This window comes from Alosa sapidissima, chromosome 20 (assembly GCF_018492685.1).
Source record: "Alosa sapidissima isolate fAloSap1 chromosome 20, fAloSap1.pri, whole genome shotgun sequence".
Classification (NCBI taxonomy): Eukaryota; Metazoa; Chordata; class Actinopteri; order Clupeiformes; family Clupeidae; genus Alosa; species Alosa sapidissima.
Genome location: NC_055976.1, coordinates 13118216 through 13138205, shown reverse-complemented (window position 1 = coordinate 13138205; position 19990 = coordinate 13118216). Strand labels below are relative to the sequence as shown.

Sequence of the window (19990 nt, the reverse complement as noted above, 5' to 3'; positions counted from 1 at the left end):
TGAATTTAGCTTAGGCTCTTCCCAGCTTTAACAACTGTGGGGCGTGAGCACACGAAGACACTTACCAAGCCCACTGCCCAGAGGCTAGTTTAGCCTAAACAGTGGCTATGCTAGGCAGTCTGCTTTGATCCTTAGCCAAGGCCTATGTTAAAGGTGCAGTCAGCGATCCTTTGCAATTTCAAACCCATAAAATTTTTTGTCACATTGAGCAATCATTTCCTCACAACCGCTAACTGCCCCATTCCGTGAGAACACTGTGGTCACTGTAGGCAGCCCAGGGTCCAAAAAACTGGAAACAAACAAAGTGAGGGCATACTGTCCCCCAAACAAAAACAAAACCCTGCGTGGTATTTCGCTGGGAATACTCAAGGCAGGGGTGAGCCACCTCTTTAGTGTGTATAATACATTTAAATATTAACATAAAGAAATGCAACTTCCTGCGCAATTGCTGACTGCACCTTTAATGGTAGACTCTCCAATGGAAGCACTCAAGTGCAAACATGATAGTGTGCAGGAAGATAAGTCCAATCAGTCATGTCCAGTCATGGTCCAATCTTATTCTCACGGACTCACAGACTTTGATGTGTGTGAGGGCTCGTCCCACTATGAGATTGTGAAGTGCATGAGGGCATGCTCACAGACTTTCTGAGCCCTTTCCATGAGTCAGCATTTCTTCAGTATTTACCTAATACAAAAGTTTTGCCTCACACTCAATTTCTGGTCCACACGTGAACACTTTCTGGTGAGCATGCAAAACTTTCTGGTTCTCACGAGAAAGCATGTGCAAAAGAAACATCCAATGACTACAGCACAGGATTACTTTTCAATCTAGGTCTTCATTATAAGGACATCGCTGCTTTGCAAGTTGCCACCATTATATTGTGTCCGAACAACATTTTAAAAGTCTTCTAGTCTATTCCAGTGCAAGGGATAGGCCCTACATCAATTGCGATTGGACAGTTACTTCAATTTATGAACAATTACAAAAATCTGGCTGATTTCACGCTGATTTCAGCTGAAGCCCCTAAATTTGCTTTAAATTGATACAATATGATGTTGACTTACAATAAATCTAAGCCCTGTCTCCCATGTACCCCTACAAAGGCATACTTTCTGGTGCGCACGCTAGACTTTCTGGTGAGCACATGAAACTTCAGAAAAACTGCAGGTTTGTTCCATAACTGCAGTTATTTTTTGTAAGAAAAATTATATTCCTTTTGAGCCCTTGAGCCTCTCAAGCTCAATCACTCATCAGTGGATGTCATTTATACCAAAAATAACCGCACTACTTCAAGTGTCAAAACTGCAGTTCTCTAAGAATATAACAAAAGAAAAAATGGAGGAATTATCAGCAGTTCATGTGGAATGCAATCTTCTGGACATGTGAAGACAGCATTGCGCTACATAATACTGCACTGTAATATTTTTACATGAAAATATTCCACGGCATGGTAGGCCTACTTCAAAAAAGCTGGAGTGTTTTTCTCCCATAACTGCAGCTATTCTTGGTAAGGAGTTTGTTAAGGCTTTCATGGTGCCTAGGGGGATAAATGAGATAAGCCCTAGGTCTAGGTCTCCATGGGATGTAAGCTGTTTGCACGTTAACAAACTTTGAACAAGGGTGCAATGTGACTGCTGAGCATCGAGTTCTGAATTGCAACAGCTGTCCATTTGAACTTTCCATTCAGTGTTTACAGTGAAGAATCAACATTGCTTTGCCAAAGCATCGCGAGACTTATCGACCAACCGCATTTGGACTATCGGTCACGTGTTATATATAATGGTGATGCTATTTTTTTTCCCTTGGTACATTCTTGAAATTGTGATTTGTGAAATACAGCAATGGGTCGAGGACGCTTACTGTAGAGCATTACTATAAGGTATCTATTTGTATGTATATGTACTGTTCAAAATAAGGATTCTAGCCAATATCTTCAGACCAGTTTTTGCAAGGTTTATAGCTAGCCTGATGTCCAAATAATTTGGACTGTAGTTCGGCTAATCTAGCAAGCTAGTATCTAACTTGTCTCAGCAATTAGCTTGGCATACAGTTAGCCGGGTAGCTAGCTACCTAACAGTGTGTACAGCATAGGAAGTAGCAAGCAGGCTAACGTTAACAGTTTCTTATGCAGTACTTTTCACCATCTACACATTGTTGTTGTGCTCCATTGGCCGTCTATTATTGTCTGGTTATACGAAGATATCAACAGCCATCCATAAGTTGGGTAGTTTTGCTTGTTAGAAGAAATAAACAGTGATAAGCAATTTTCTAACTTAGCTTAGCATGGCAAAACCAGTAACGTTAGTTTATAAGATGGCATAGTTTTTAATAGAGAAGTCAGATTTGACTCGTTTCTTTCAACGTCTAGTTTCATGTTTGGACGTAGGATTTTATCGTTGTTATAACGTTAGCTATTTGGATAGACGCGTTAAGTTAACGTTAACTTATTCGATTTGGTTTGCGGCTAACGTTATTGTTTTGACAGTTCCTAGGTTAACGTTAGAAGCTAGATGCGTTGCGTGTAAACAGGAAGTTGCTGATGAAGTGTCTTGTGACAGTGTGCAGCTTTTAGAAGTGTTCATGCACCGTTTAATAAAGTCGAAACAGAAACCTTACCACTCCTCATTCTTAAACATCCTTTCCTTGTCACACGACTAAGCAATTCTACTGTCAGCTGACAGCTTCGGAGCATTGGTGTGAACTCTTTTCAACCCAGGGAAAACATTCGCAGCTGGCCATCACTAACGGTACCTATTAATTTGCCCTGACTGGTTGTTGCGCCAAACTGCTTATCAGTTGAGAAAAGAAACAATATAGAAAACTATGTTGCTAATACTGCTCAACCACAGTTGCACAATTATGCTTGTTTTCGCAGTAGTGTCATGAGACCAAGACGTTGTTCAGGATTTGGTTGCACGTCAAGTGCGGCTTTTGTCATAGCCCTGTTTCGGCCAGCATTTACCTTACCTTTTTATATATATATGTATGTATATATGTACCTTTTTCTCCTAGAGTAAATTCGAACACTCTGACCAAGGCCCCAGGAGTCGGTGAGTGTTCCGAGTTTGGCCTTCTGCACTGCGCTCTCTGTCCAAGGCAGGGGAAATGTCGAGCACAGCCATGAAGAAAAAGGTGATTGCTCTTTTTGTGTTTGTGTGTATGTGGTGTGTAGTAGCTTTACATTTGCCAAGTCCACATTTTCGTGTTAATAGCATTGTTATAATCTATAAACCCTTAAGAAAGAATAGGCTTGCTAGAAAATGCATGGGGAATATATAAGCTCCAGGCTAGGTCACAGCTGTTTGATCGACACCGTACATTTATGCAACCTCGGTGTACCCGCAGGTGGCGCTCTTGATGTATGTTTAGACTCATTAAATGTGAAGATCACAGTTCTACAATCTAATACAAGTATGGGCAAATTCAGTGAATAGCTTCGCACTGTCCATTAGCTGTTCTGTGTGTGTGTGTGTGCGCCAGAAAGACTCATGCACAGTCCTGGCTCTGTAAATGGGAAACAAACATCGCCAATCAGCATCATATTGCTTCAGGAGCCCAGAAGGGAGGGGTGTAATGCGATTGGATATTGAGCTCAAATATCTACAGCCTTACACCAGAATCACAAACTCTACTTTTAGAATATTATCAGTTTTATTATCATTATGAGCATCATTGTCTTTCATATGGTATAGATTGAATCATTTCAACACTTAAGGCAAGAGCTAGGTTTTAAATTGTGTTTTGTGTATCCTCTCTCTGGCTCTTTCTCTCTCTCTCGCTCTCTCTCTCTCTGTTTCTCCCTCTCTCTCGCTTTCCTTCCCTCCCACACACATTCCCTCCATCTTGTCAGGTGCTGCTGATGGGGAAGAGTGGGTCAGGGAAGACCAGCATGAGATCAATCATCTTTGCGAACTACATCGCTAGGGATACACGAAGGCTTGGAGCCACGAGTAAGCAACCTGCACCCGCAACTGAAGTCACACCAATTACTGTGTGTTTGTAATTTATTAATTAGTCATTGGCTCTTTTACTTCTTTAACCCTCCCAACAGTCACCCTAAAATCAGACACCAAGTTAATCTTTCCTCTCTTCGAATAAGAGGCAAATACGGGTCTATGGGTCCTCCAATGGCAGTTAAGTGGGTTTCTGCCACCACTTGAGTGAAAGGCTAAACAGTTTGGTGTTTGCTGCAGCCGTTAGCTGACCTAAGCGCAGAATTTTGAGTCACTCCACTTAATGTATGGGAAAGAAGCTATCATTGAACATTTTCAAAGACTCTGACTGGTGTTTTGGTGTGTGTATTTGTAGAGTGTCTGTTAGTGTGTGAGAGTTTCTTTGCCAAGCTTTTTTGCAGGTGGTCAGGAAATGAAAGAGAGGAGCCTTAACGACGTGTTTGTGTGTGCGTGTTTGTGTGTGTGTGTCCTTTCTGCAGTCGATGTTGAACACTCCCATGTGCGTTTCCTGGGAAACCTGGTGTTGAACCTATGGGACTGTGGCGGGTAAGCAGGAACTCACAGAGCTATGACATCAGCACACCATAATTCCTTGTGGGCCATTTGGCCATTTCATTAGTGTTCCAGTAACCCATTATGTCTTCCTGCAGAGTGACTGACTTATTAATCCCTGCAGTTTAATGACGATCAAAAACATAAGATGCATTGTTGAATTGATGAGCTTCAATATAGAGTAAATGATAAATGTCACAGTGGTGAAGCAAAAACTGCTAACAGGATGACTCATTGTAATCCATCAAACTAATCATGTATTTTCTGTGCTTATGCTATCAGAACATGTTCTGTCCTTGATGCGGAATAGTGTTGCTCTATTTGCCAACTGGTTGGCATTAGTGGGTATGTGTGGGGGTATTAGTGAGTAGGTAGTCTCTCATGAACCCCACCCTCACCCTATACTGGGCTCTTCTCCCTCACAGGCAGGACACGTTCATGGAGAACTACTTCACCAGCCAGCGGGACAATATTTTCCGCAACGTGGAGGTGCTGATCTACGTGTTTGACGTGGAGAGCCGCGAGCTGGAGAAGGACATGCACTACTACCAGTCCTGTCTGGAGGCCATCCTGCAGAATTCGCCCGACGCCAAGGTCTTCTGCCTGGTGCACAAGATGGACCTGGTGCAGGAGGACCAGAGAGACCTGGTGAGCAGGGGCTGGGTGGGTGGTTGTCTGAGTGGGACAGGTGACCCCTGTGTGTGTGTGTGTGTGTGTGTGGAGGTGGGGCTTATAATACCAAGAACATGGTTTTATTGACCAACAGAGCTAGTGAGCGAAGCTGAGCGGTGTGAATATCCCGCTCCTCGCTCAGGTGGCTGCTCACTTGGCCGCTCCTCCACTCAAATTCACGTCAGGTCGCTCCCCTCAATTTCGCTCCCCGCTCCACTTAAAAATCCTCCCTCTCTTGTGAAATCGCTCCACACTTGCTCCAATTTAAAAGAGGGAGAAATAATCTACAAGTCGTATTGTCATCTTAAACAGAAAACTTAAATCCCAAAGAACTAAGAGCACCGACAATATATTTTACTCAGAACATTTATTTTAAAAGATAGTGTAACGACAATAGTGTAACGACAATAGTGAAACGACGAACAAGCTTGGCAACGTCAATGCACAATACTTTAGCCTTCTACTTGATATGAAGCATATTCAAAATTGCTCACGTTTTTCTTTGCTCTGCGTGTGTTCCCGTAGCACTCATGTTTCCGCGAAATGTGTCTTCTTAGATTCCAAAATTAATCTTTACTCACTGAAACCGTTTTACCACATGGTTGTTCTCGCTGTACATTGTTAGTATCTAGTTGTTTTGTAGGAATATCAGTTTCCTTTCTAAAATATTTAGCGAACTCCATCCCCATCAACGAGCTTAATGGACAATATTTGAAATTAAACAGACTTGGTTTATTTGGAAGAAATTAATTCTGGGTCGATTTGGGCATACGTCAGACTCGAAGTGTGAGCGGTATCGGAGCGAAATTGAAGCGGAACAAGAGCAGCCGCTCCGGCCTCTAAATTAAAAAGCGCTCCGCCCTCCAACAAAATTCCATCTGCTCCACTCCTCACTCGTGCTCCGCTCCGCTCACTCGCTCTGTTGACCAACCTAGTTAAGTTAGCTATGAAGGGTTTGCAGTCTAACACTCGCTGTCTTACCTTTAGCTGCATCTGCAGCTCCTGTTTTATTTACTCCCGTGTGTGTAGTCCCATAGTTCCTTTCATTTGTCATCAAACATTTAATGTTTTTCTTTCCCTTTAGCCTGCATTGCTTTTTCTTTCATATGGTGTAAGCTTTCACTCTATGTTTGGTGTTGTAACTGAACTACTCCTTGTTTTACTCCAAATCTCAGATCTTTAAAGAGCGCGAGGAGGACCTGAAGAGGCTGTCTCGTCCACTGGCGTGCACCTGCTTCCGGACCTCCATTTGGGACGAGACCCTCTACAAGGTGAGCCCACCCTCCTGACTCACTCACACACACACACACACACACACACACACAGCACTGGATGCACAGAACAGTCTGAAGTCTTGAGCAATCTTGCAAATCAGCAGCTACGGTGGATTTTGACAGTGACCGTTTGTTTTTTCATGAGTTCGTTCTTATCAGAGTTCCCTACTCAATCCAGACTCCAGTCAGCTAGCATGGCAGCTCTCAGGTCTGCAGCAGCTAGGTGCTGTGGCTAGCGGCAGATCTCTCAAAGATCGCCCACAGCTGCCTTGAGCAATGTCTCTGACCAGACATTGGAAGTACAGCGTTGTTCACGGATGGATGGATTTCAGAGGCCCACGGTAGTCATGGCGAGCTCTTCAGCCCAATGGACTAAAGTTAACTTGACGTTACGGTATCAGCCGACTTAAAAGCAGAACAAAAGGACTAAGAATAGCACAAAAACAATCGAAGATAACATCATTATACAGAAAATACGTTCAACTAGACAAGTAAGTACAAAAATTGAACAGAACATTAATACAATTATGAAAATTATAAAAAATCAAACAAAAACAGGATTCTAGACTGAGCAGCGTGTCTCGCCTGCGTACCTGTAACTAGATTAATGTTAATGTAATGTTTATTGATGTCATTGTAAGTCACTTTGGACAAAAGCACATGCTAAATACCATAAACGTAATGCAACACAATATCCTATGCTATACAAAACAGAGCTAGAGATTACTATTATAACATAGGATATAGAGATGCACCGACTGCAATTTTCTGGGCTGATACCGATTTCTGATTTTTCATGGAGTTTGACCCTTCCGATTTCATTTCTTCTAACCATTTTACAACACACACAAATAGTTATAGTTTATTCTTCAAGTCTAACTTCAGCTGCAGTATCAAACTATAATACTTCCCAGTGTGGGACATTCATTTCACACACTACTAAATGCATTGTGTTATGGAACACCCATTTTTTTCTTCTCACATCCAATATCCAACTAAAAATACAAAAACAATTTTCATGATACATTTGAACATGCTGCCATGGAACATATTTTCATATGCATTGATGCATTTATGGGAGGGTGAGGGAAAAGTGGGAGTATCACACAAACACAGGGGAGGAGAAGTGCTAATAGCGATTGATTAGGTGCTCCGCCATATGTATGAAAATTTTGCGGTGAAAAACGTTAATCCAAATTCCGGTTAAATGCATAGAAACTTTCAGAGACGGCTGATTTTAGTAGGCCATGTCAAAAGCAACTTTAACTTTTGTTTGCCTTTCTAATTTGTTATCGTATGTTCACATTCACATCCAAGCATATTTTAACTTGCTCTGCACTGAGAATGAAAAGGCAGCAGTTTTTTAAAAAAGATAATGTTGTAGATATTTTCAATAAGGTCCCACCTTTAAAGGTTTTGAACTTTTTAGTATGCTATTATGTAAAGAAACTTATCTAAGCTATTTATTTATTTGGTCGTTGATTTTGTAAACATCATATGAATACTTTCCAACTGTATTTGCCATGATATAGCCATAGCTGCTGAACTGGCAATAAATGGAATCAATCAATCAATCAATCAATCAATCACATTCACATCCACTTCCCAATCTGCTAGACTAGGGTAGCCCTAGTCTAGCAGATTGGGAAGTGGATGTGAATGTGATTGATTGCAGTAAATAGTTTGAGTATTTTTTAAGTGGAGTAGAACTACTAGGCCTACTCTGTATGTCGCTGCTTGTTGACATCTTATTATCAGCCTATGATCGCTAAACTTTGATTCTTTTTAATGTCGCAATCGGTTAACTCCGTTCAGCTGCGCTTGTGGTTCAGCTGTGGGCATGCAATTAGCGGCAGGGACGGGCGGTAATGAGCGCTGTTTACGTAGCCTAATGAAGTGACAGCTTAGTTAATTCCACACAAAGCACAGCGTTCGCTTTCTGCGCATAGAAAAACTCGGTATTAGCGCTTTCTTTGTATCCAGCCCTGAGTGCTGGCCTTTGCTAGCGCCTTCAAACTTTGCAAACTCAGATGGGTGATGTTTCAAGTGTGGTCCGCGAGTGCATTTGACCGACATAAAATCGGCACGTCTCAGACTGACCGACTGGTCGCCGGTCATGGTCGATCATGTAAAATCGGCCAATTCCGGTCACCAGCCGATCAATCGGTGCATCTCTAATAGGATATACATACATAAGGATAAACATCAGATACAAATATATGTAATTCAATAAAATATAACATGATACAGTTGAAATATGTTTATTATTAGGCTCAAAAAAGAAAGAGTTTTGGTCATGAGCCAAAGAAGCTAAAGATCCCAAAGGTTTGGAGTACAGTAGATGATGTACCTGTTATATTATGGTGCTTAAGTGAAGAAGGACTCTTGTTTGAGAGTAGTCTTCACTCCTCGTTGGCGTGGTCCACTTGTGATGTAGATGACCCCACCCCTGCTGATGGAAAACAGATCAGATACGTCAGATTCCCACTGCTCTGGGATAATTAGGGGTCACAGCCTCCAGAGTGGACATCTGTTTTACTATGGAATGGCTTGTGGAATTCTATACTGTACGCTCATGATAAGATAGACTGAGTCACAGTCTGGTCTCTTACTTTTTGGCACCTTTTCAGAAGATTACAGGGTATTGGCAGTGGTTCAGAGACCTAGTGAGTGACTGAAATTATTCTCACTTTAAGTTGTAATGCTTGACTGCCTCCACAGGGAGGTCAGTGAAGAGCCCTTGCCTCTGACCGTTAATGATTTTAAAGGCAGTTGTTCACTTTACGTTTAAAACGACATTTATTCACTGTCTGTGTGGTTCTGGTGTGATTCATTTTGTTTAGTGGAAAAGAAAAGGCAGTGTATATAAATGTGTGTGAGAGAGAGGGAGAGGAAAGAAGACGGAGAAAAAAAAGACTAAAGAGAGAGAGACTGTGTGTGTGTGTGTGTGTGTGTGTGTGTGTGTTACTGTATCTGTGTATAGGATTTATATACAGTATGTGAATACATGTCTGACGTCTGTTTCCTCTCTGTCTGTCTTTCCTTCCTGTCTCCAGGCCTGGTCCAGTATTGTCTACCAGCTCATCCCCAATGTCCAGCAGCTGGAGTCCAACCTGCGCAACTTCGCCCAGATCATCGAGGCCGACGAGGTCCTCCTGTTTGAGAGGGCCACGTTCCTGGTGAGTGTGTGGCCTTCGTCAGACCCTATCCTCAGCTAACCGCTGTTCCCCATACAGCAGAGCTGGGCACAGTGTATGCAGCGGTATTGTTTTTCAGGTAAGGGAGGGAGAGAGTAGTGGAGAAATCCTTCCATGTATCGTATATCAGCCATTTTGGATCAGGAAAAGTGGCACTCTTGGGTGGTTGGTGTTTATGATAAGTCGAGGCTTGAGTATGTCAAGCTAAACTTGAGTTTTTCTACGTGTGTGTGTGTGTGTGTGTGTGTGTGTGTGTGTGTGGCTTCACAAATCATTAATTCATCGGAAAACTACCCAGCTGGCCAGAAAAAGCCCAGTGTATGTGCAACATGATATTGTGCCCAAACGCCTGAAACATGGCTGCTTTTCAGCTGTCCATTGAGCTGTCAGGTCTCACCACGACACCTCCTCCGCCGGCCCTGAGCGGCCAGGCTGAAGAATCTATGTCACTTCCTGCTTAGGCGCGCGCAGTGCACCATCAGCCATTTTTAGCGGCGGTTCAGGCAGAGTTGCTGGCGGCAACCAAGGGGAACATCAGTCCTGCTGAGCCTGCTGGATGTCCTCGCTCGACCCCGGCGCCGAGAGCGGTAGGTTCACGGACGAGCCCTCCCTGTTCCCCGCCAAGGACAACAGCATTAATGCTGAGCGATGCCAAGCGCAGTAGAGTGCGGGGCCTGGACGCTCCAGGAGCACCGCAGATGTCAGATCATCATTACAAGGGGGACACGAAGGGATGTAGAAAACAAGGCAGGCAGTCAGAATCGAGAAATACAGACACGCAGAAAGAGGAATGGAGTGAAATGCAGACAGACATGCAGACACAGACGGACGGACATGCAGACACAGACGGACGGACATGCAGACACAGACGGACAGACATGCAGACATGCAGACAGGCAGACAGGGTGTAGACTAAAAAAATACATTACACAGATGTGGCAGCCAGGAGAATCCAAAGGTTTGCTGTTACTCTTTGCTAGAGTCCTTTCACAATCATGGGTAATCCACATTTCCCAGATATTCACAGAAATTAGGGAAATGAAGGCTAAGCAGCTCCAGAGCTTTAGAAAGAGAAACGGGGATTAGCTCATCACTTTAGGGAATTTCCATTGAAACCAGATGGTGTGTGCAAGGTGGGACAAGCAGGTTTTCTGGTATGGTGGCTTGCAGTCAAACAAAAAAAACAAAATGTGTGCTGGGTTATCAAATAATTAAAGCCAATCCAAAGAAAGTGAGCAAGCATATTATGTAGATACGCATTTAATGATTCTTCATTTTCCCCAGATATTTGGCAAAATTGCTCACTGTTCATTTGCTAAAAAACATTCCTGCAAAAGTGTTGTTTTATCTCTGTAATACTAGGTTGAGGAATGGCAAAAAAATAGGTGTTCCGTTGAGTTTGCTAATAGTCATGATCAGGGCCATTGTAAAGAGAAGTGTGGATCTTCTGATATTTTGCATCTGAAAGGTATGCATACACTTATTCCCCCCATGCCCCATGACAATAAAATGGACGAGGAGCCAAGAAAGTTTCACAACTGCAATGTTTTGTTGAATCTTGGGGTTTGGTGTTCAAAATCAACAGTGAGACACCACCTCCACGACCTGAAGCTCCACCAGAGGTCCACGAAAGAGGCTGTTCCTGAGACCAAGATACACACAAGATACATACAAGAACTAAGGACTAGCTTGGCAAAAAACTGAGCATTTTTGAATCATCATGTTTGGCAAAAAAGGGGACCGCACACATACACATAGAATGGGACCTTTGGGGTTGTCTTGGTGCTGGTGATTCAGGCGCTCCTGTTAAGGTCGTTGGCATAATGACTTCCATTCGATATGGCAATATTTTAGTCGAAATCTGGTGGCCAGAAGGGTGAAACTGGGAGTTGATTTGGTCGTCCAACAAACACATTAAAAATCGACAAAGAAATGGTTGCTGCAACACAAGATCAATGTTTCGTAATAGCCCTCGGTCTATAGACACAAACTCCATTGGAATTCTGTGGTCTCCGTTGATGACGACAGTTCACTAGAAACAACCCAATAATCTCAAAGTGAAAAATTTCCTGCATGGAAAAGTGGTCATAGATCTCTCCACAAATGCTCTTCTGCCTCGTTAAACACAAAAAAGGTTGCGTGCTGTCACTCATTAGAAGAATATTTTTCACCAGAGGAAGAGGCCCCAAGTATCACACATTGCATGTGTCTTAGCTCATTTGCATAAAGGAGGCCAGTCACTCTGGAATCGACTGTACAGTGGTGGAGCATTTCCTGAAAGCATTGTTGAACATCACAGTTAAATAATACAAACCACCATTTTGAGCAGCCTTTCAGGAAAGTCCAGGCTAGTTCATTCTCTGTATGGAGATGTGGGATGTAAGAACGTGTCTGGTCTCTGAGCCTAGGAATTGCATTGCTGATATTGATTTGATACTGTCAAGTATGTGACAAAAGCAACTCGTGCGTGCGTGCGTTGGAGGTACTGATGAGGTGGGAGGGTTATTGATGGGGCCGGCGGGAGCTCGGTGTAGAGCAGCGTCCAGGCCGCGGCTCAGGCCATCTGGGGTCAGGCCAGCGGGAGGAGTGTGCGCTGAGGTGGCCTGTGGCTGAGGGGGTCGTTAATCAGAAAGGAGGAACTCTTCCTCGCCAGTGTCCAGGGGGAGCAGCAGCAGGAAGATGAAGGGTCATCAGCCAGACAGAGAGCTCTCTCTCTCTCTCTCTCTCTCTCTCGTCCTTTACTTGTCTTTCTGGCCAGATGCCTTTTCCTGTCGTCATGATCTGTGTCTTCTTTTTATTACAGTGCATGCAAATGCACTGTATTGTTTCTTCTTCTTCAAAATCTTTTTATTACAGTGCATGAAAATGCACTGTACTGTTATTCCAAGGCTTTTTCTTCTTCTGATTATTATTATAGTGCATGAAAATGCACTATATTGTTCTTCCAAGTCATCTTATTACAGTGCATTAAAATGCACTGTACTGTTCTTCCTAGACTTCTTATTACAGTGCATGAAAATGCACTGTACTGTTCTTCCTAGGCTTCTTCTTATTCTTCTTCTTCTTCTTCTAACGCATTTAATGCAGCTTCAACGGTTTAACGTAGTCACATGGTTAGCATAGTTAGCATGTTAGTTAGCATAACTATTAAAAATGATTAGCTAGGTTAGCTAAGTCACATGGTTAGCATAGTTAGCATTTTAACATTGTTAACATGCTAGTTAGCATAACTAATAAAAATGATTAGCTAAGTCACATGGTTAGCATAGTTAGCATTGTTAACATAGTTAACAGCATTAGCATTATTAACTTAAAAAAAAAAAAACTGCTAGAAAACATTAGCTAAATTAATAAAGTTAAGTAACTTGTTTAACATTATTATCTTTAACATAGTTAGCATAACTGCTAGCAAACATTAGAGCCATTCCAACTGTCAGTTATCGTCAACTATCTACCTAAATAATTTAACCATTTAAACTATCCACCTATTTAACTGTTCAGTCATTCCAACTATATTAAACCTCATCTACCTAGCAAACAATATAGTTTGTTTTTACTCTGTATGATATTTTACATCATATTTTTGCATTTTCATGCACTGTATTTCCTTCAGGAAATGCTTTTCTAGTTATAGTGCATGAAAATGCACTATACTGTTCTTCCAAGTCCTTATTACAGTGCATGAAAACGCACTCTTCTTCTTCTTCTTCTTCTTCTTCTTCTTCTTCTTCTTCTTCTTCTTCTTCTTCTTCTTCTTCTTCTTCTTCTTCTTCTTCTTCTTCTTCTTCTTCTTCTTCTTCTTCTTCTTCTTCTTCTTCTTCTTCTTCTTCTTCTTCTTCTTCTTCTTCTTCTTCTCGTAACTTTTAAAACTATTTATTAAAAACTACTCAAAATTTCCCCATCGACTTAACATTAGGCTGATGACATCACAATGGACTAATTAACTTGATTTGCACCTGTATCAACTTCCAGCTGCTCATCTAGGCCCCATCAAAGAATCAGTTCAACTGATTGCACCTGTATCAACTGCTTTCTGCTGAACTAGGCCAACTCTCTGTGTCTCTCCATTCTACAAGGATATAAGGCACATTTCACCAACTTTCTATCCATTCATCCTCTTCAAACCATTTACTCATCCACCCATTAAACTATCCCATCAACATCCATTAAACAATCTGCCTATCAACATCCATTACACTATCTACATTTAAACTATATACTCTGTTCAACTATTTCCTCTGCCCACAACTGTTTAAAAATAAATGTCCTCACTACAATGATTCACTATCAAATAATTTAACTATTTAAACTACTCAACTATTTAACTGTTCAGCCATTTCAACTGTCAGTTGTTATCAACTATGACTCCTGCCAACTGTTTCCAAATAAAAGTTTGTTTGCATTTTATGTTAATATACAGTATGTCTATATTTTCATGCACTGGTAATTTCCTCGAAATTACATTTTCTAGTTATTCTTCCCACCAAATTTCTGCGTCTAATTCAGCTTCAACCGTTTAACGTAGAAACTTCGTTCAAACTTTGTAACGTAGGTCTTGAAAAGGACACTTAAGGAATGTATTTTTCACTTTTGTAAACTTTATACTTTTTCAGATATTAACAAAAAACAAGCTTATTTTTCCCCATGGACTTTACATTAGCACTATGACATCACAATGGACTAATTAACTTGATTTGCACCTGTATCAACTTCCAGCTGCTCAACTAGGACCCATCAAAGGGCCAGTTAAACTGATTGCACCTGTATCAACTGCTTTCTGCTTAACTAGGCCAACTCTCTGTGTCTCTCCATTCTACAAGGATATAAGGCACATTCCATCCAACTTTCTATCCATTCATCCTCTTCAAACCATTCACTCATCCACCCATTAAACTATCCATCAACATACATTAAACAATCTGCCTATCAACATCCATTCAACTTTCTGTCTATCAACATCCATTACACTACAGTATCTACATTCAACTTTTAAACTATATACTCTTTCTCAGGCTTTAAGCATACAATCTGGCTCTCTTAAGAATACAGATTCTGTTCCTATTTCCTCTGCCCACAACTGTTTCAAAATAAATGTCCTCACTACAATAATTCACTATTAAATAATTTAACTATTTAAACTACTCAACTATTTAACTGTTAGACATTTTAATGTACAGTATGTTTATATTTTCGTGCACTGGTAATTTCCTCGAAATTACATTTTCTAGTTTTTTTTTTCAAACTTGTTCTCTTTCTCTCTCTCTCAGGTGATCTCTCACTATCAATGTAAGGAGCAGCGCGATGCTCACCGCTTTGAGAAAATAAGCAACATCATCAAACAGTTCAAGCTGAGCTGCAGGTACAGCATGCGTGTTTTTGTGTGGGTGCACCTTTTGGGGTGAAAATTATGCCAGACTATTGTTGACCGTGCACAATACTAAACTTAGTGCCAAACTTATCAGACTCTTTTCTTGCTCACCTGTCTCACCTTCTTATCTCTGTGTGTGTGTGTGTGTGTGTGCGTGTGTCAGTAAACTGGCAGCTTCCTTTCAGAGCATGGAGGTGCGGAACTCCAACTTTGCCGCCTTCATTGACGTCTTCACCTCCAACACGTACGTCATGGTCATCATGTCTGACCCTTCCATACGTAAGTAGCCCTTGTTTATCACTCACACATTGTTTCCTGTGTGTGTGTGTGTGTGTGTGTGTGTGTGTGTGTGTGTGTGTGTGTGTGTGTGAAGAGTGCGAGAGGGTGTGTGCGATTCTCAAGTGTTACTTTGGACTGTTCTTTTTGTGTCCTTGTTTGGAGAGCACTACTTACTTCACGGGTTTGAAAATGAAATGCCTGGCTTATCTGTATACACATTTTTATTTGTGTCTTTCTGCATGATGGACTTCTGTGTTTATGTCAAAAAGTCGTTTGCGTGTTTCATGTCTGCCGTGCGTGTGTGTGCGTGCAAGTGTGCACGCTCGTATTTGTGTGTGAGACAGAGAGAAAGAGAGTGCACACATGAGTTTTATATATCCACATGCATAAATAATTCAATATTGACAGTTACTTTTCTAACAATGATTGCAAAAAAGCTTTTTTTTTTCCTCTTATGATTTAGAGGTTCTTAACCCATTTGTCCTTCTTTCCTCTCCCCGCCTCCCCTCTCTCTTTCTTTCCTTCCTCTTCTCTCCTCCCTCGCTTTCCTCCTCTTCCCTCCCCTGGACACTGCAGCCTCAGCGGCCACCCTCATCAACATCCGCAACGCCAGGAAGCACTTTGAGAAGCTGGAGAGGGTAGACGGCCCCAAACACAGCCTGCACATGCGCATGCGCTAGAGGACACACACAGACACACACACACTTACGCACACACACTCAGGTCAGTAAATATGGAACACACACACATTCACAGACGTACACAAGTTTTTAGGTTTTAATGTTCCAATGCACGTTAACACAGTAGGCAAATTAATATATGGTTATCACAGACATATATTTATGACAGGGAAACGTAGTCATTATAAGCACATGATAAGACAAATGCAAATGTGAGCTTTAATAATGTGTATATAATTTAAAACACAGGACCATAGTAAAGTACTATGTATCCATATACACGTCCATAATGGAGAGCTCTGTAAACATCATGCACATGTTTACGCAAAGCAAGTGCACATGCATATGTGCACACATGCACACTCACACTCACACTCTCTCTCACACACACACACACACACACCCCCACACACACCATATGGTCAGTCAGTCTTTTCTAAGCACACAAATTTTTGTCTCCATCTAACAAGGGTGTGTATTTACAGTCCAGTCCCAGCTGTCCCATAGACGTGCTCACATTCACATGCCTGTCTCCTCGAAGCACACACTTTCATTAACCATAGACACGCTGTATGATGTCACTTGCTCACACGCACAAGTTGTCGGTGATAACACTAACAAACACACACACACATGGTGCTGTCTGTGAAGGGAAACGACGCTGATAACAATCAGTCGGTCAAACAATAAGCAGAAGGCCGAACCCTCCACCAATTAAGCCACACAGAACACAAGCAGCCATGGCAACACTTCAAAGAGCGCCGTAACAAAGCTGCGCGACGACGCCAAGTTTTTTAAACGAATCCCAGGCCACCCAGGGGCCAGCGCACGTCTTCTCTCTCAGGGCTCTCCCTGACCCACAGCTCACCCAGGGTGCTGCTCAATTAGCCAGTGGGTCTAGCTGGTGATATGCACGTTACTCTGAAAGTGTAGGCTGCTCTTCAAATCCATTACGTTGCATGTTAAACACGCATTAAACATGTGTTAAACGAAATACGTTGGTTTGGACTGAGCCATAAATACTGGACATATATGGACTGAGCCATACATAATCAACATGTTGATTTATGAGCACAGAAAAGAGGTGTTCTTGAGTTCAAATATCGACAACCTTTCACAAGACATGTATTGCATCTTCAAATATGGCACTTCCACCTCTATTCATTTTATGGGGTAGTTACTGTCACCATACTGTTACTGTTAAAAGATAGTAATTACACTCTTATTTATTCAGTGGCTTTGCTTTGGTTGTGGTCATTATTTGCCCAGTTTAACATAAAGAATCAACGTGCACACATTGTGAGGCTCTCTTCTCTCGGTAGCAGAGATGAGATTGATCTTCTTGCTGCTTCACATGTGTGTTAAGAAGTAAAAACCAGAACCACCTGCTGGACCTGTGAAGTCTACATTGTCTTAATACGCAACACACGACCATATATCCTGTGGCATATTTACACTGCTGCTAACGGCTACTAATTTCACTTTTATACTGTCATTTTAATGTCAAGCCCACACCCATTCACTTGGTCTTAGTTTCTCAATCTCATGTGCACACACACACACATATACACAGACTCACTTGCATGTCTAGCCCTACGATGACCCTGTTCACACGGTAATGTTTTAGTAATGTGTGAATTTATTTTTGTATAAATGTTATTATAGCCTAGTTGTCATAATGATGTGATGGTTTAAGAGGTGTGATTGATGATGTGAGGTTAATAATGTCTCCAGTATGATGGGACCTACCCTTAATAAGTGTTTAGTTGTTCTGTAATTATACAGAGATTTTCCTGTGATTATAAATGATAACAGGGAGGCTACACCGAGTGCGACACTAGTGCTCTGTTCGTACAGTAACATGTAAAATCCATTTTAGAAGACTGGTCTTTTTTTTTTCCGAACGTACGCTCCGCTATCACGTCTGGTGTAGCTTCTTCCATTGATTATAGTGGAAGCTAAGTGCTGCAGCAGACACGTCGCCAACGGAACGCTTCAGTTGCGCGCCCGGTTGTAGCTCCCCTGTAAGTCAGGTAATTACACAAGTTATGTAACTGTAGCTAATTATTTTGAACAAACTAACTCCGCATGTACAACCCTGTTTCCAAAAATGTTGGTGCACTGTTTAAAATATAAATGAAAACAGAATATGGTTAGTAAATTATTTAAACCCTATATTTAATTGAGAATAGTGCAAAGACAAGATATCAGTTAGTTTTGTTTTGGAAAATATATATTCATTTTTAATTTGATGTCCGCAACAAGTGTTGCCTTACCCCTTCTTTTCACACCAGGCTGTTAATGTTTGGAAACTGAAGAGACCAGTTGTTGGAGTTTTGAGAGTGAAATGTTGTCCCATTCTTGCTCAACATACGATTTCAGCTGCTCAACAGTCTGGGGTCTTTTTTTTTCTTACATGATTCACATGATGTGAAGATATATATATACTTATAAAGATCCTGACTGCAGGCAGGTCATTTTAGAACCTGTACTCTTCTGTTATGGAGCCATACCATACAGAGTGTAGTTTGACATTGTTTTCCTGAGGTATTCAAAGCCTTTCCTGAAAAAGACGGTCTGCATGGCAGCATATGTTGCTCAAAACCTGTATATATTATTCAGCGTTAATTGTGCCTTGCCAGATGTGCAAGCTACCCATGCCATAGGCACCAACTCACCCCTATACCATCATAGATGCTGGCTTTTGAAATGTGCAACAAGTTGGATGATCCCTCTACTTTCCAGCCCAAAGGATGCCAAGAGTCCATGATTTCTGAAAAGAATGACAAGATAGTTTTCCGCTTTGCCTCAGTCCATCTTAAATGAGCTTGGCCTCCGATAAGACGGCAGAATTTCAGATGTTTTTTAATTTGTATGGTTTTAGCCAGCATTTGTGGGTGCAGCGTCAAACTGTGATCAGAGACAATAGTTATCGGATGTTTTACTGAGCCCATACTATGATTTTCTTTAGAGAAATGTGAGGGCCCAAAGATAACGGCCGTCCAGTATTGTTGTTCAGCCCTGTCCCTTGTTTACAAAGATTTCTGTGGATTCTTTGCAGATGATAACATTTGGTTTTTATTTACATTTTGCACAGCGTCCCAACATGTTTTAATATGGGGTTGTACTTTTCTTTATCTCATTCTTTCTGCAGACACTATTTACTAAGCCCTGCTTTTGTATTCATATCGCTAATAGTTTTGTTTTGTGTGTGTGCGTGTGCATGTTGACGTGTGTCTGCGTGTGTGTTGTCCACCAGGGGGCCTGTGCATCATGTTAGTCCCACACCTGTGGGGGGTGTCGCTGCTGCCTGCTGTCCTCTCAGCTGTGTGCGGCCGGCTTCTCCAAGACTTGTCTTCATCATCTTCATCCTTGTCCTCAACTCAATGACGAGAAGAGACACTTCAAACACTGCAGGCTTTTCCTTTTGCTTTCTCCACCCCGCTTACCAGTGCAGCCCACAGCAGATGGATGAGAATGGGATGAGAGAGAAGTTGGGGTAGCAATGACTTTTTTTTTTTTATATATATAAATGTGCCATAATGTATGTACACACACACACACACACGCAAGCAGTGAACTACTCTCTCTTCTGCCCTGTCAGTTCACTGCGAGATGTTTTTTTTTTTGTTCATTTGTTTTTTAGCACTGTTTTTGCATCCAAGTGTTTACAAAGCTCGCTACGGTAGTTGGCCAGGGACACTGAGGATGATTCGACAATAATGTCAACAAAAAAAATCTACACATCTGCACTCTTGTGAAAAACATTGCACACAGTATCTTCTTTTTTCCACAAGAGCTGTTTGTACCTCCCTATTTATTATCCTTGGTGATGGCTTAAATAAAAATCAAATCAACCACAAAACAAAATGGTCTGCATGCTTTTCCTCAGCACTGAAATGGAGAATAAACAGAGACCTTGTGGAACAGAACTGCATTCCACCCTGTGACCAGAAAAGGATTTCGTTCATGGAAAGCCCAGCACTTTGGGCCTTAATTCCACAAAATTCCCAC

The 19990-nt window shown here is 41.7% G+C and overlaps 1 protein-coding gene across 3 annotated transcripts; it reads left to right on the top strand.

Annotated features, from left to right (window-relative positions):
• The first annotated feature begins 1770 nt into the window (after positions 1-1770).
• rraga (Ras-related GTP binding A) lies at positions 1771-19841 on the top strand. Of its 3 annotated transcripts, XM_042073646.1 has the most exons (12): positions 1822-1880; positions 2661-2748; positions 3014-3133; positions 3852-3951; positions 4434-4500; positions 4932-5154; positions 6354-6449; positions 9509-9631; positions 14917-15008; positions 15181-15296; positions 15873-16019; positions 19236-19841. In XM_042073646.1, the coding sequence occupies exons 3-11, from the start codon at positions 3107-3109 to the stop codon at positions 15974-15976; spliced, it is 948 nt and encodes a 315-aa protein (XP_041929580.1). In that variant the 5' UTR covers positions 1822-1880; positions 2661-2748; positions 3014-3106; the 3' UTR covers positions 15977-16019; positions 19236-19841. The 3 variants fall into 3 exon arrangements, with proteins under 3 accessions (XP_041929579.1, XP_041929581.1, XP_041929580.1); XM_042073645.1 differs by lacking the exon at positions 2661-2748 and having other exon boundaries at positions 1771-1880; XM_042073647.1 differs by lacking the exon at positions 2661-2748 and having other exon boundaries at positions 1788-1880; positions 3016-3133; positions 15873-15934.
• The last annotated feature ends 149 nt before the right edge of the window (positions 19842-19990 follow it).

Excerpts from the sequence above, each read along its gene's own strand:
- rraga (XM_042073645.1), top strand. The coding sequence starts at position 3,107 with ATGTCGAGCACAGCCATGAAGAAAAAG. Across the intron at positions 4,501-4,931 it reads AACCTATGGGACTGTGGCGG|GCAGGACACGTTCATGGAGA; the intron begins GTAAGCAGGAAC and ends TCTCCCTCACAG. Across the intron at positions 5,155-6,353 it reads AGGAGGACCAGAGAGACCTG|ATCTTTAAAGAGCGCGAGGA; the intron begins GTGAGCAGGGGC and ends TCCAAATCTCAG.